Below are 13,449 nucleotides of genomic sequence, written 5' to 3'. Positions count from 1 at the left end.
AATCAGCAACAACTGTAGGGGTACCAACCCGGTAACCTTGTTTAATTATTTTGAAACGAAGAGCAAAACGGTGCACAACAGCACAATAAAATAAAGACGCTGACCACAAAATCAGCCCTCACAGGGTCCTCAGCTTTGACTGTTGGGCTCTGAATCTCACACGGTTGCTCATTTGATATGGACTCCAGGTCTTGAATGAGATGCCACCTTTCGAAGGTCATCCCTTTTAATGGTATCCCAATCCGAAGGTCCGGAGCCTGCTCTGGGGGTCATGGTTGGGGCAGGGTGCTCTCACTTGGCGTCTTCCAAGAGCTGCAAGGGGAAAGAAGAGAGAATTCAGTTTGTGATGGCAGAGTGACATCACTTTTCTCTGTCACACCCAGAAGTTGATCCCCTGTCACACATGCATGACAAGTGCTTTAATGGCCAGTCGTTTGTAATATTAACATCAATTAATAAAATTAGAATTGACTGTCTGTGTAACAAGAGTTAGCAATGCCTACTCGTGGATCCAGCATCTCTTTTATTAAGTCCTCAGCCCCGTATTTCTCCTTTTTGCCTTGAGGTACTCTGGTTTTCCTCCTGGATCACTGCTGATTCCATATTGGCACCGTGTTGGTGTGTCCTGTGGTCCAGGGCTATGGGCAGTAGTCAAGCACAGCAATGAACTGTAAATTGGATTGACCGTTATGTCGTCACTGCACACTTTTTCTTTCACTTCTTCAAATAAAACATTCAAACATCCATCCATCCATCATATGACCCGCTATATCCTAACTACGGGGTCACGGGGGTCTGCTGGAGCCAATCCCAGCCAACAAAGGGCGCAAGGCAGGAAACAAACTTCGGGCAGGGTGCCAGCCCACCGCAGGGCACACACACACACACCAAGCACAATTTAGAATCGTCAATCCACCTAATCTGCATGTCTTTGGACTGTGGGAATGCAAACTACACACAAGGAGGACCCAGGAAGCGAACTGCGAGGCAGCAGCGCTACCCACTGTGCCACCGTGTCGCCCCACATTCAAACATTACAACAGAATATTAGAAAACATTGGAAAAACTGTGACAAGAACAGACCATTCAGCCCAACAGGTTTGTCCTCCTGTTCACCTAGAACTATACAAAATAACATCAAGGCAAGACTTGAAGGTCCCTAAAGTCCAGTTCTCTACCACATCACTTGGTAATTTATTCCATGTAGTTCATTGTGTGATAAAAAAGAAAATTTAACTAAAACGTTAAACGGATTGAGCTGCCGGCCATCCCTTACAATATTAATAAAATGCATTTAAGAAATCACCAAAATCATTAAAACGATATATGATGGGAAACCAGAATCCATAAGATTCACCACAGAAGTATTGAGGAAGGATAATCTCCATTGTCCAGTGTATTCAGTTATCTGTCATTATGAGCTTGGAGCTGTCGTCAAAGAGCTGCAGTCCAGTCTGTATTGTCTTCTGTGCTTCTCATGTCTTTCGTTTCTTTCCTATTTCAGACCAATAAGCTGGCTCAAGAGTGCTGTCCATTACTGACATTTGTGAACCCCAAAAGCGGAAGCCTCAAAGGACGTGACCTTCTGCACAACTTCCGAAAGCTTCTGAATCCACACCAAGTGTTTGAGCTGACCAGCTCAGGGCCACTGGCAGGGTAAGCTGATCCACTTTCAGCGGTAGCCCAGTGTAGAGGTCTACTAGCATGGCTTGCCAAATCCATGTCCATGTACCATTTTGAACTTTACACCTGTGTTAAATGAAAAACACACACATTTCCATCCACATTAGCATTTTCATGTCATTTGTGAAAGTTTCGGCGTCCACACTGTAGACGCTTATGCACAGTGGGCCAGCATGCATCAGTAAAAAGCAGCTGGTAACACTTCCAGCCAACTGCAGTGACCGGTTCAGTTATTTGCCTTTTGCGCATACACCAGACAGCCCCAACATTAAAACCTCCTGCCTAATATTACTCTTTAGAGTCCTGGTGCTTCCTGTCTTGCTATGTGGTTGTGAGACATGGACGCTATCCAGTGACCTGAGATGAAGACTGGACTCCTTCATGTGTGTCTCTCCGGAAAATCCTTGGGTACTGTTGGATTGACTTTGTGTTGCTCATGGAGTCCCAAATGAGGCACATTACCTGCATTGTCAGGGAGCGTCAGTTACGGCACTACGGCATGTGGCGCGTTTTCCCCGAGGGTGACCTGGCTCATAAGATCCTCATTGCTGCTGGGGACCCAATTGGCTGGACCAGGCCAGGGGGTCGCCCACATAACACCTAGCTGTGGTAGATGGAGGGTCATTTCCAGAGGACCGTACATCTGCCTGGGGGGTTGCCCGTCGTGTAGTGGGTGCGGCAACGCACTCTACTAGTGTATGCTCCCCAACTTAACTTGACTTGACTAATATTGTGCAGGTCCTCCTCATGCCACCGAATCGGCTCTGACCTGTCGAGGCAAGGAGTCCACAAGACCCCTGAAGGTGTCTCATAATAAAATCGTATTATGTAATATCATCTACTGTTCTGCTCTGTACTTGTAATATTTCTGTTGCACTATTATATTTTACTAGCTGTGTGAGCCTGTGCTGTATAAAGCCCGGGGTCCTAGAAACTATTGAAATGGTCAGAAAAAATTGAAATGTAGAGATGTCAGGTAATTGAAAGAATGTCTCTCTCCTAGGAGGATTCGTTTTGCTGACGTGCTCACCTCACTTGCGCATTAGCAGCCAAGCAACGGTCTGTCTTCGAAGGCTTCGCTTTGCTGATGTGCTGGCCTCGCTTGTTTATCCTCAGCAGTGAAGCCCTTACACCGACTCCACCTCTCACTTCTGGGCCGGACAGACACACACTCTTCCACGCATAGACGTTTATATATAAGATACACTACAGTGGCTGTCCGTCTGTCTGTCCAGGATTTTAAAACACCTGTAGCTCGCAAACCGTTTGACCTATTGACCTGAAATTTGGTACACATACACTACGTGACGTCTACTGTCCGCTTTTGGGGTGATGACTGACCTCCAAGGTTATTCGTCTTTTTATTTTTATTTTATTTTATTGTAGTGCAGCAGGACGGCCGTGTGGTGCATGTGTACGGGCGCCATTCTCATTCCTACCACCACTGCTGTCACTTCCCCTACCTCTTCATATCTTAAATCATTCTTGAGGCAGATTGAAGACTTCAGTCCCAGCTTAAGTGAAAAATTAAAGAAAATGTACTTAGTAATTGCAACACAAACACGGCCTTAATCAGTTTTAACACAAAAAGATGCAAACGAAAGAAGAAAAGAAGTGGGCTGCTGGGGTGGAGAGAAGAAGAGCTGCTCAGGAAACAGCAAGTGCATCGACCTCGGAGCAAACGAATGGTAAACGTACAGAGAAAGAGAATGAAAACTAGATAGATAGATACTTTATTAATCCCAAGGGGAAATTCACATAATCCAGCAGCAGTATACTGATACAAAAAAAAAACAATATTAAATTAAAGAGTAATAAAAATGCAGGTAAAAACAGACAATAACTTTGTATAATGTTAATGTTTCCCCCCCCTGGTGGAATTGAAGAGTCACATAGTGTGGGGTCTCCTCAGTCTGTCAGTGGAGCAGGATGGTGACAGCAGTCTGTCCCTGAAGCAGCTCCTCTGTCTGGAGATGATCCTGTTCAGTGGATGCAGTGGACTCTCCATGATTGACAGGAGTCTGCTCAGCGCCCGTCGCTCTGCCATGGATGTCAAACTGTCCAGCTCTGCGTCTACATTAGAGCCTGCCTTTCTCACCAGTTTGTCCAGGCATGAGAGGTCCTTCATCTTTATGCTGCCTCCCCAGCACACCACCGCGTAGAAGAGGGCACTCGCCACTACCGTCTGATAGAACATCTGCAGCATCTTATTGCAGATATTGAAGGACGCCAGTCTTCTAATGAAGTATAGTCAGCTCTGTCCTCTCTTACACAGAGCATCAGTATTGGCAGTCCAGTCCAGTTTATCATCCAGCTGCACTCCCAGGTATTTATAGGTCTGCACCATCTGCACAGTCACCTCTGATGATCACGGGGTCCATGAGGGGCCTGGGCCTCCTAAAATCCACCACCAGTTCCTTGGTCTTGCTGGTGTTCAAGTGTAAGTGGTTTGAGTCGCACCATTTAACAAAGTCTTTGATTAGCTTCCTATACTCCTCCTCCTGCCCACTCCTAATGCAGACCACAATAGCAGTGTCATCAGTGAACATTTGCATGTGGCAGGACTCCGAATCGTATTGGAAGTCTGATGTATATAGACTGAACAGGACCGGAGAAAGTACAGTCCCCTGCTGCGCTCCTGTGCTGCTGACCACAATGTCAGACCTGCAGTTCCCGAGACGCACATACTGAGGTCTGTCTGTAAGATAGTCCACGATCCATGCCACCAGGTGTCAATCTACTCCCATCTCTGTCAGCTTGTCCCTAAGGAGCAGAGGTTGGATGGTGCTGAAGGTGCTAGAGAAGTCCAAAAACATAATTCTTACAGCACCACTGCCTCTGTCCAAGTGGGAGAGGGATCGGTGTAGCATGTAGATGATGGCATCCTCCACTCCCACCTTCTCCTGGTTTGCGAACTGCAGAGGATCGAATGGGATGCTCAAGTCAAGTGTATTCGTGTAGTGCACCGTTACTGGTAAACAGTATAATACTGCAGCTTTCACGAATGCTCACCATGCTCATTGCCATTTTGGATTGGCATCGTGATCTGACGTCAGACAAACTCAGTCTCAGCCACGAGCTTTCGAGTTGTAAATCCAACTTAAAGGGGGCGTTCCAGTTGAAAATGCTGACTAGGAACTCAGAAATTCCCACTTCCCACTTCAAATGGAAATAGAGCATAAGAAACACCACAGCATGGCCGGACAATTCATTAGGCAACATAGGTGACCTCCAAGGGTATTGTCATCTGAGGGGCAACATTTTTTGAACATTAAGGGCCAAGACACAGAGGGGGTCCCCACGGGTAGTAGAAGCATGATAATAATGTGGGTGGCGTGTACACAAAGAGGAACCGTTTGTGTTTCTGAAGGTGTACACCACCACCCTGGGTCATCAAACTATGATGATGATGATGAGTGGGTGCCGTTAGTGAAAATAAATTCAAGGGTTATGAAAGTAAAAATGTTCACGCTCAATGAAGTATGCAGTATGCACACAAAGGGGCACCTTTTGTGTTTCTTAAGGCACAGTTGCTCCGGACACCAAAGTCTAATATTGCTGATATCCATTGTAGTATAGAAGGTCCATGGCTCAGATGAAAGGCCAGTTTTTAAATAAATAATCGCCACACTCGCGGCTTAAAGCGGGGCGTGGTAGTGTGGCCGGAGTGGTTCCTGGTGTTTCATGATGCGGGTGGTCCTCGCTTATGTGCACAGGTGAGGAATCATCCTCATCTGTAATTGATGCAGGAAATGCTAATCGCCACACCTGAACCACGTTCCCATTATATATAATAGGAGTGTGAGTGCAGCAAGAGAAAAAGAAAGAACGTGAACAGAGGTTAAGGGAGAAGAAGGCGTCAGGTTGCAGGAAGTAGAAAGCTGGTGCGTGAGCAAGGCAGAAGGCAGCTGAGCAGTGAGCCCTAGCGAGATGTTTGGCCAGCACCCAGGGGCAGTCGGTAGTGGTCGCTTCCGCTGAGCGTTAGTGAGGAGCGGGACTGACAGGAAGGAAGATGACTTGCTGCATACGGCTGCGGGAGTCTGGGACTTGGGAAGTGAAAGCCCCAGCATGGGCGCCCTGGTCGCTAGGGAGCCCAGGTCACGGTCTGGTGGAGCCCACCGGAGCCAGGGATCGGAAAGGCCACCAGACCAGCAGAAGTAAGAGAAGGTCAGCTGCAGGTAAGGCGACTCCCCTGGTGCATAGCCTGGAGGGGAGTCGCCAGCAGAAAGAGGGCACCGGGCTTTGTTTTTAAAAGGACTGCTTCCAGCCATTGTTTTTAACCTCTTTTAAAGGAATCATTTATTGGATTTTAACCTCCAATTTTTCACTTGTTTTTCCATCCAACCATTTTCCAACCCGCTATATCCTAACTACAGGGTCACGGGGGTCTGCTGGAGCCAATCCCAGCCAACACAGGGCACAAGGCAGGAAACAAACCCCAGGCAGGGTGGCAGCCCACCGCAGGGCACACACACACGGGACAATTTAGGATTTCCAATGCACCTAACCTGCATGTCTTTGGACTGTGGGAGGAAACCCACGCAGACACGGGGAGAACATGCAAACGCCACGCAGGGAGGAGTCTCCTAACTGCAAGGTGGCAGTGCTACCCACTGCGCCACCGTGCCGCCCTCACTTGTTTTTAATGGATTATTTTATTAATTGGGCTTTATGCACTGCACTTGTTTTTGAACACTTTGTTTTTGGTTTTGTTTTAAATAAAAGCACTTTGCACATTTTTGCACCATCCCCTTGCTTTGTTGTTGATGTCTTCACTGATCAGCTCATCTGGTTACATTACCGACGGTGTCGGGTTCAACAGCTCCCCAGAAGCCAGATGGGAGCATGGAGCAGAACCCGCATCGTCACATCCATATGGACAGCGTGGGGCGACATCTGTCAACCCCACCTAGGACTCCAAATTGTCTTCGAGCGGCACTGCACTGCAGTGTAGCCTTTTTAGAATTTAGAGAGATTCTTGTTGTACAAAATGCAGTTCATTCAAATAACGCCATCTCTCTCTGTCTCTCTCTGTCTGTCCAGGCTGCACACTTTCCGGGAGGTGCCATACTTTCGTATACTGGTATGCGGAGGAGACGGCACAGTTGGCTGGGTGCTAAGTGTTCTGGAAGAGGTCCGACACAAGCTGACTTGTCCAGAACCAGCAATAGGAATTATTCCACTTGGAACAGGTACAGTATCTGCTTACCAATGGATCTGCAAAACCCTACTGTCAAAAGATCTTCAAAACTCACGATGCATCTCTAGACTTTGGGGAGGGTGTGTGCCCCAGTGTGGTTAATAATCATACCTGTAAGGTCCAAACTCATCTTCTTACTTCTTCAGAGGACCACTGCGTGCCCAGGACTAATGCCTGGAAGAGAGTAGAACATGTTTCATATCATACTAGTGGTGAAAATGTGAGGGAAACCAAATGTCACAAGATGCAGCTTCCAGTAAGAAAAGTCGGGTACACATGAGGTGAACACTTCTGTGGCCCCATATTAATGAGGGTATGGGGGGGTCATGATCTGGTGGCAGTACTTGAGACCACTGCTGATGATTAAAACTAAGCAAGAAAGGGCAAATCTGCTTACAACACATGCATACCTGTTAATATTCATCCTATTAAAGTAAACAGAGCTTCAAATACAAACCAAGGACTTCAACATTTTTGAAAGATACAAACGTTAAATTCCAAAATTTAAAAAAAATAACCAAACAATAATAATGAAGAATTTCAAAAGAAAAAGAATAAAGGCGGGCGGCACGGTGGCGCAGTGGTAGCGCTGCTGCCTCGCAGTTAGGAGACCCAGGTTCGCTTCCCGGGTCCTCCCTGCGTGGAGTTTGCATGTTCTCCCCGTGTCTGCGTGGGTTTCCTCCCACAGTCCAAAGACATGCAGGTTAGGTGGACTGGCGATTCTCAATTCGCACTAGTGTGTGCTTGGTGTGTGGGTGTGTTTGTGTGTGTCCTGCGGTGGGTTGGCACCCTGACCGGGATTGGTTCCTGCCTTGTGCCCTGTGTTGGCAGGGACTGTGTTCGGATTCGGATTAATGGAAGGAAGAATAAAGGCAAACTAACAAAAGACAAGTCCAAATCCGCTAACCAAAAAAATAAAAATCCTGCAACCAGAGTCAAATCCAGCGCCACAAGGGCACAACAAATTTGCACTGAAGATGAGTCACAAAACCTGCTAATCCACCTTAATAAAAGGATAAGTGTCAGTGTGTCTGTCTGCATGTCCATCCAGTTGCCGTGTCTCTTTGTCATTCCGAAAGGTGGCGCATACAAACATTTTTAATGATAAAATGCATTGCAGTTATCATTCCAACAGATGGTGCTTCACAAACATTAACACTGCTTTTACGAATCGCATACCAAATGGCATATACAGTGCAACCTTGGATTGCGAGTAACTTGGTCTGCGAGTGTTTTGCAAGACGAGCTAAAATTTTTAATAAATTTTGACTTGATAAATGAGTGAGGTCTTGCAATATGAGTAGTATGTATACGCGTTATCTGCCAAGCATCACATGATCACAACTGAGCTGATGGTTCTTCTCTCTCTCGCTGCGGGATTGTGGGTAATCATCTCCCATTCTCGGTCTCAAGTCGGTGTGCCACACTCATATAGTCAACATCCGTACTAGCGCATACTGTTTACTATAGCATGGTGACCATGTGTGTGTGTGTTGTAACATGCGAGTCCCTGTCTTGCACCCCAAAACACGAAGCTGAGTCTCAGTACTTTAACAACACCAGCTTTATTCAGCTTGAAACAGGAACAGCGCGGTTATTTATTGTAGCGGGATCTGCCACTAACTATACACAGACACAGAATTCAGACAGGGTCGGGACCAAGTAATACTGTGCCCTGCGCATTTATAATGTTCCTTGTATCACCCATCAATGGCAGGCGCTTATAGCATGTCCGCAAACTTTTCGGATTCGCTTTTACGGCGACAGCTACAGCGCTTGGAGCCTTGCTTTGGAACGATCCTCTGCGTTTCATCCTGTTGGGTGGAATCCCAAAAGAGTTTAGAAACCTTACGGTGCGTAAAGCATTTTTTAAATTTTGTGTCCAAGTGTAGTGACTCTTCAGGCAAAAGCAACTGTCATTGGATAGCTTTCCGTGTTAAAGTCGCAAAAACAGAAGAAGATTCCAGTGAGCCAATAGGTAGCAGGGATTCTGTTAGTTAGAGTGAAAGCCGTCCTACATAATAACCCTCCTCTCTCTCGTCTCCCTCACACCAGCCACGATTCTTCTCAAAGGTAAACTGCAGGTTAATTTGTTTTATGTATTTTTACTTTATATTTTGTATTAATCATTTTTATATGAATAGTTTTGGGTTGTATAACGAATCATCTGAGTTTCCATTATTTCTTATGAGGAAATTCGCTTTGATATACGAGTGCTTTGGATTACAAGCACGTTTCCAGAATGAATTACACTCACAATCAAAGGTTCCTCTGTAACAGACATATGCATTGAATTTTGCATTCCAAATGCTAGCAGATCACAAACATTAATACTGCTTTCACAAATCTCATACCAATTGGCATATAACACAGACAACTGCATTGCAGTTATTCCAACAGATGGCGTATCATAAAACATTAACGCTGCTTTTATGAATCCCATACCAAATGTCATTTAGCAGAAACATAAGCATTGCATGGTGCACTGCAAATGTTAACACTGAGGTAAGAACATAGAACTTAAGAAAGAATATAAGAAATTTAACAAACGATAGGAAACCGTTCAGTTCACAAGGCCCGTGTGTTTAGCTAATAGCTAAGTTGTCCCAATATCTCATTCATGAAGAGACTACGTTGATTACTTGCATTTCATCCTGTCTTAGACGGGTAACACAGCGAGTAAGTTCATTTATGCCATGGTGCTCAAGCAAGTTAAGACTCTGAAATCACCCCTGCAAGTCCTCAATTTTCATCTTTCATCTTTGAAGAGTGCATGTCCCAGTGTAGTGGATCCAGGTTATTAGTTAATAATCATCCCTGAAGTAATCCCCTTACTCATTTCAGGCTGTATAATGCACAAGTTAGGCCACATCTGGAGTGCTGTGTGCAGTTCTGGTCACCACTCTCTAAGAAAGACATAACAGCACTTGAAGCCGTGCAGAGGAGAGCATCCAAGCGCATCCCAGGACTTGAGGACACGTCCTACTGTGAGAGACTCTGAGAATTAAACCTGTTTAGACTCGAGACTATGTGGGGACCTAATCCAAGTCCAGAACACTCAAGCGCATTGATAAAGTAGATGCACTAACATTCTTTCAACTTAATGGTGAATCAAGACAATCAGTAGAAGTTATGGGGATGAGCATTTAAGACTCAAGCCAGGAAGCACTTCTTTATGTAAAGAGTTGTGCGACTTTGGAGCATACTAGCGAGACATGGAGTTGAAGCAGAAACCTTGAGAAGCTTTAAGAAAAATCTGGAGGAGATATCAGGACAGCTTAGCTATCAGCTAAATAAATGGGCTTGATGGACTGAATGGTCTCCTCTCGTTTGTCACATTTCTTACTTTTTGACTTCTTCAAAGAATCACAGCATGCAGTAGCATATCTGTGTGTCTGGAGCTGTTGCCTCACAGAGAGTAGAAATTGTGACGTTAAAAAAACAAAAGTAATTTAAACATATTGGAAACAAAACGAAATTCCAAAAAAGTCACATAATAAACCAGGAAAAAAAGAAACCAAATTATAACAGGAGCAAATGCAGTACTTGGATGGAGTGATGCAACACAATACTCATCATTTAGTGTTTAAAAATCAGAAAGTCATACAAAATAATAAATAAAAGTAAATAGAGTTTGAATAAATGCAGCAAATGACTGATCAGGGTGTGTTTTCTGTGTCTGAACTCTAGGGAATGATTTGGCCAGGGTGCTTCGTTGGGGAACGGGTTACAGTGGAGAAGACCCTTACTCCATCCTATTGGCTGTGGATGAAGCAGAGGAGGTGCTCATGGATCGGTGGACTATCCTGCTAGACGCACAAGAAGCCGCTGACAGTGGCAAGGAGAATGGCATCTCTGAGCCAGAGCCGCCAAAGGTAGACCACACTGTGGGTTTTCCTTTTCCTTATGAGTGAGAAAAATCATCTGAACTTTCTTGGGTTTTGGTGCCAGGCTATCCTGCCGACTATACGGAACGCCAAGACGGCAGCCACTAAGCCAACACAAATAAAAAACTTGAACATGAATTAAACCCTCTAAAATTTAGATGCAGAATGTGTTAGGCGTTTTATCTGCAGCACTGTTTTGTTACTTTATTGCATATTCATGAGCAGGTTGTTTATGACAAATGCACTGGTTGGCACCTTATGTGCGACATCATGCCCTCATAGTGTGTAGATGGGTGTAAAACTGAGAAAAAAAAACAGCAATCAGAGGGTTAGGGTGTGAGAAACTCTATCAGAATTAGGAATGTTGAGAGTGGCGTCCATGACGGGTCAGTGATGGGGTGGTGGCGGCTATTTTTAATATATATTGTGACACGTGAGTCGCCTCCTTGCACCCAAAAGGTGAGGCTGAGTCTAAGGACTTCAGGAAAGCCACCTTTATTCAACTTGAAACAGGAACAGCAAAGATTATTTATTGCAGCGGGAGCTACGACAATGCTACACACAGACACAGCAAACGGGCAGGGTTAAGGGTCAGGTCAGTAGCCAAGTTATAATATTCCCCGCATCACCAATCGGACAACAGACGGGTTGCGTGCAGAGGCAGTGAGCTTGCAGAGAGCTTACTCTGCTCTGTGACGCTGCGAACCTGCAGTTGCCTCAGCAATGGACAAGCAGCCCTTGACCAACACGTCAGTCACATTATGCCATGTCGCCCACACTGGGGAGTGTCTCAAAACAGTTCAAAACTCTCACAAAGACAGGGGTCACAAAGTTGCACAGGAGAGTACCAGAGGTTTTCCAAGGAGTTGAAACGTTCTTGCTGTTCTGCCAGATACAAACACAAGTCTCTTGCAGAGGTGATACAGCCTTACAAGGAATAGCTGTCAAACTTGACGCGTCGGCCCCGACTCCTGCTGAAAAGAACACAAAGTCTTCTTCATCAACGGGATCCAGCGGACCGGCCGGAGCAGAGGAAGTCTGGGGGAAGAGAGACAGCAGAGTGAGAGAGCTCAGGGTGGTTGCGGCTCGGTCTTTTAAATGTTCGTAGCCCTGCGCGAGGAGCACGTTGAGCGGGAAGCCGGCAGCTGATCCTGCAAAGAAGAGCTGTAAAGATTGAGTTTGTTTCCCATTGAGGAGGTTTCTGAAGGGTTGCCGCAACGCACAGCAGCAGCCGTCACACCCCTACCCTCAGCTTTGTTCGCTCCTTCGTGAACCAAGCGATTCACAAAACCAGGCTCTGCCAGGCAAGAGAGGACATCAGGAAACACCTAGTAACTCCAAAAACTAAAAAAATGGCAGTTACTAGGTTTTTCCATTGCGCGTGAGAGCTATTAGCTAAACAAACGAGCTTGATGGACTGAAAGGTTTCCTCTCGTTTGTCAGATATCTGAAGTTCTTATGTTCTTAACGTTTTACTAGCCAATCACTACCAGGAACTGCCCTATCAGTTCAGAGGATCTCGCACAGTTCCTGGCAGTACGTTTCAGACATGCTAGGGAGTTGGTGAGTTTACTTGTGTTTCTTTGATTTATTGGATTTCTGAACCGTATTGCTTTGTTTTTTGACCTCATTTCTGGATTTCTGGATTGTTCACCTGGATTGCAGTTTGTTTTAGGCAACTCCATTTTGCCTTTTGTGCTCAACAAAGCTTCCTTCTTGCTAAAAGCATTTTTTGTGGAAATAAGGCTTTTTATTTTTTATAAAAATTCTGTATTAGCCTCGTATCCAACCGGGTGTTTGGCGGTATCAGCCCCCTCTGGTGGCCATTTTTGGAAATGTTTTTGATACTTGCTGGGATTTTTGTTCTCGACAGATACTTTTAATTTCACCATACTCAACACATCCCTTGACCAGATAACAACCATGTGAGTTTATAATTTGATGTGGAGACTGGAAGTTATCCAAGGATGGTTTTTCCAGATATTATGATTTTATTTGCATGAGCCAAAAGTGCACGGCCTTGGGTGACTGGTGACTCTGCGTTGCCCCAGTATTAGTGAGTGTGTGCCTGTTAATGTGGCCTGGGATGGAATGTGATGGTTCCTGCCCCAGCACTCCTAAACGTTGAATTGCAGTCATTCTTATTAAATCAATGAAGAATTTAAGTTTCATTAATTCTAACATTTAAAATATTTTTAGATTGTACAGATGAACAATTACTGTGGCCTGGGGATTGATGCCGAATTGAGCCTTGATTTTCATCAAGCGAGGGAAGAGGAACCCGGGAAGTTCAACAGCAGGTACCACTACACCTCATAAAGTATACGTAGCATTTTGTGTTTTTGGTTTTTAGATTTTTGTTATGTAAAATGCAGTGCCTTCAGAAAATATTCAGACCCCTTCATTTATTTACTTATTTACAAATTTTGCTATGTTGCTAAATCATTTACATTTATTCTTTCCCCTCCTGAAGCAACACTCTTACCCTACAATGACAAAGTAAGTAAGTAAATATCAATTTTATTTATATAACACTTTTCAAGAACAAATGTCACAAAGAGCTTTCTGCTCACCGCAGACACTCGAACAAAAGTGAGGTAATAAATTTAAACTAGAGTAACAGATGGCCGGCAGCTCAACCCGGCCGAGACGCCCAGAGAGTGGAAGGAAGGCAGCTAA

General features: G+C 45.1%; 1 protein-coding gene across 1 annotated transcript in view; it reads left to right on the top strand.

The window, feature by feature from the left end:
• LOC120532339 (diacylglycerol kinase theta) overlaps positions 1 to 13,449 on the top strand; it is a 280,803-nt gene that overhangs the window by 247,858 nt on the left and 19,496 nt on the right. Inside the window, exons 16-19 of the mRNA XM_039758242.1 lie at positions 1,505 to 1,656; positions 6,727 to 6,875; positions 10,574 to 10,758; positions 12,970 to 13,070. Coding sequence (XP_039614176.1) covers positions 1,505 to 1,656; positions 6,727 to 6,875; positions 10,574 to 10,758; positions 12,970 to 13,070 — 587 coding nt within the window. The remainder of the gene's footprint in view (positions 1 to 1,504; positions 1,657 to 6,726; positions 6,876 to 10,573; positions 10,759 to 12,969; positions 13,071 to 13,449) is intronic.

Source organism: Polypterus senegalus, chromosome 7, assembly GCF_016835505.1.
Source record: "Polypterus senegalus isolate Bchr_013 chromosome 7, ASM1683550v1, whole genome shotgun sequence".
In the NCBI taxonomy this organism is placed as follows: domain Eukaryota; kingdom Metazoa; phylum Chordata; class Cladistia; order Polypteriformes; family Polypteridae; genus Polypterus; species Polypterus senegalus.
Note: the sequence above shows the minus strand (reverse complement) of the source record. Positions and strands in the feature narration are given on the sequence as shown.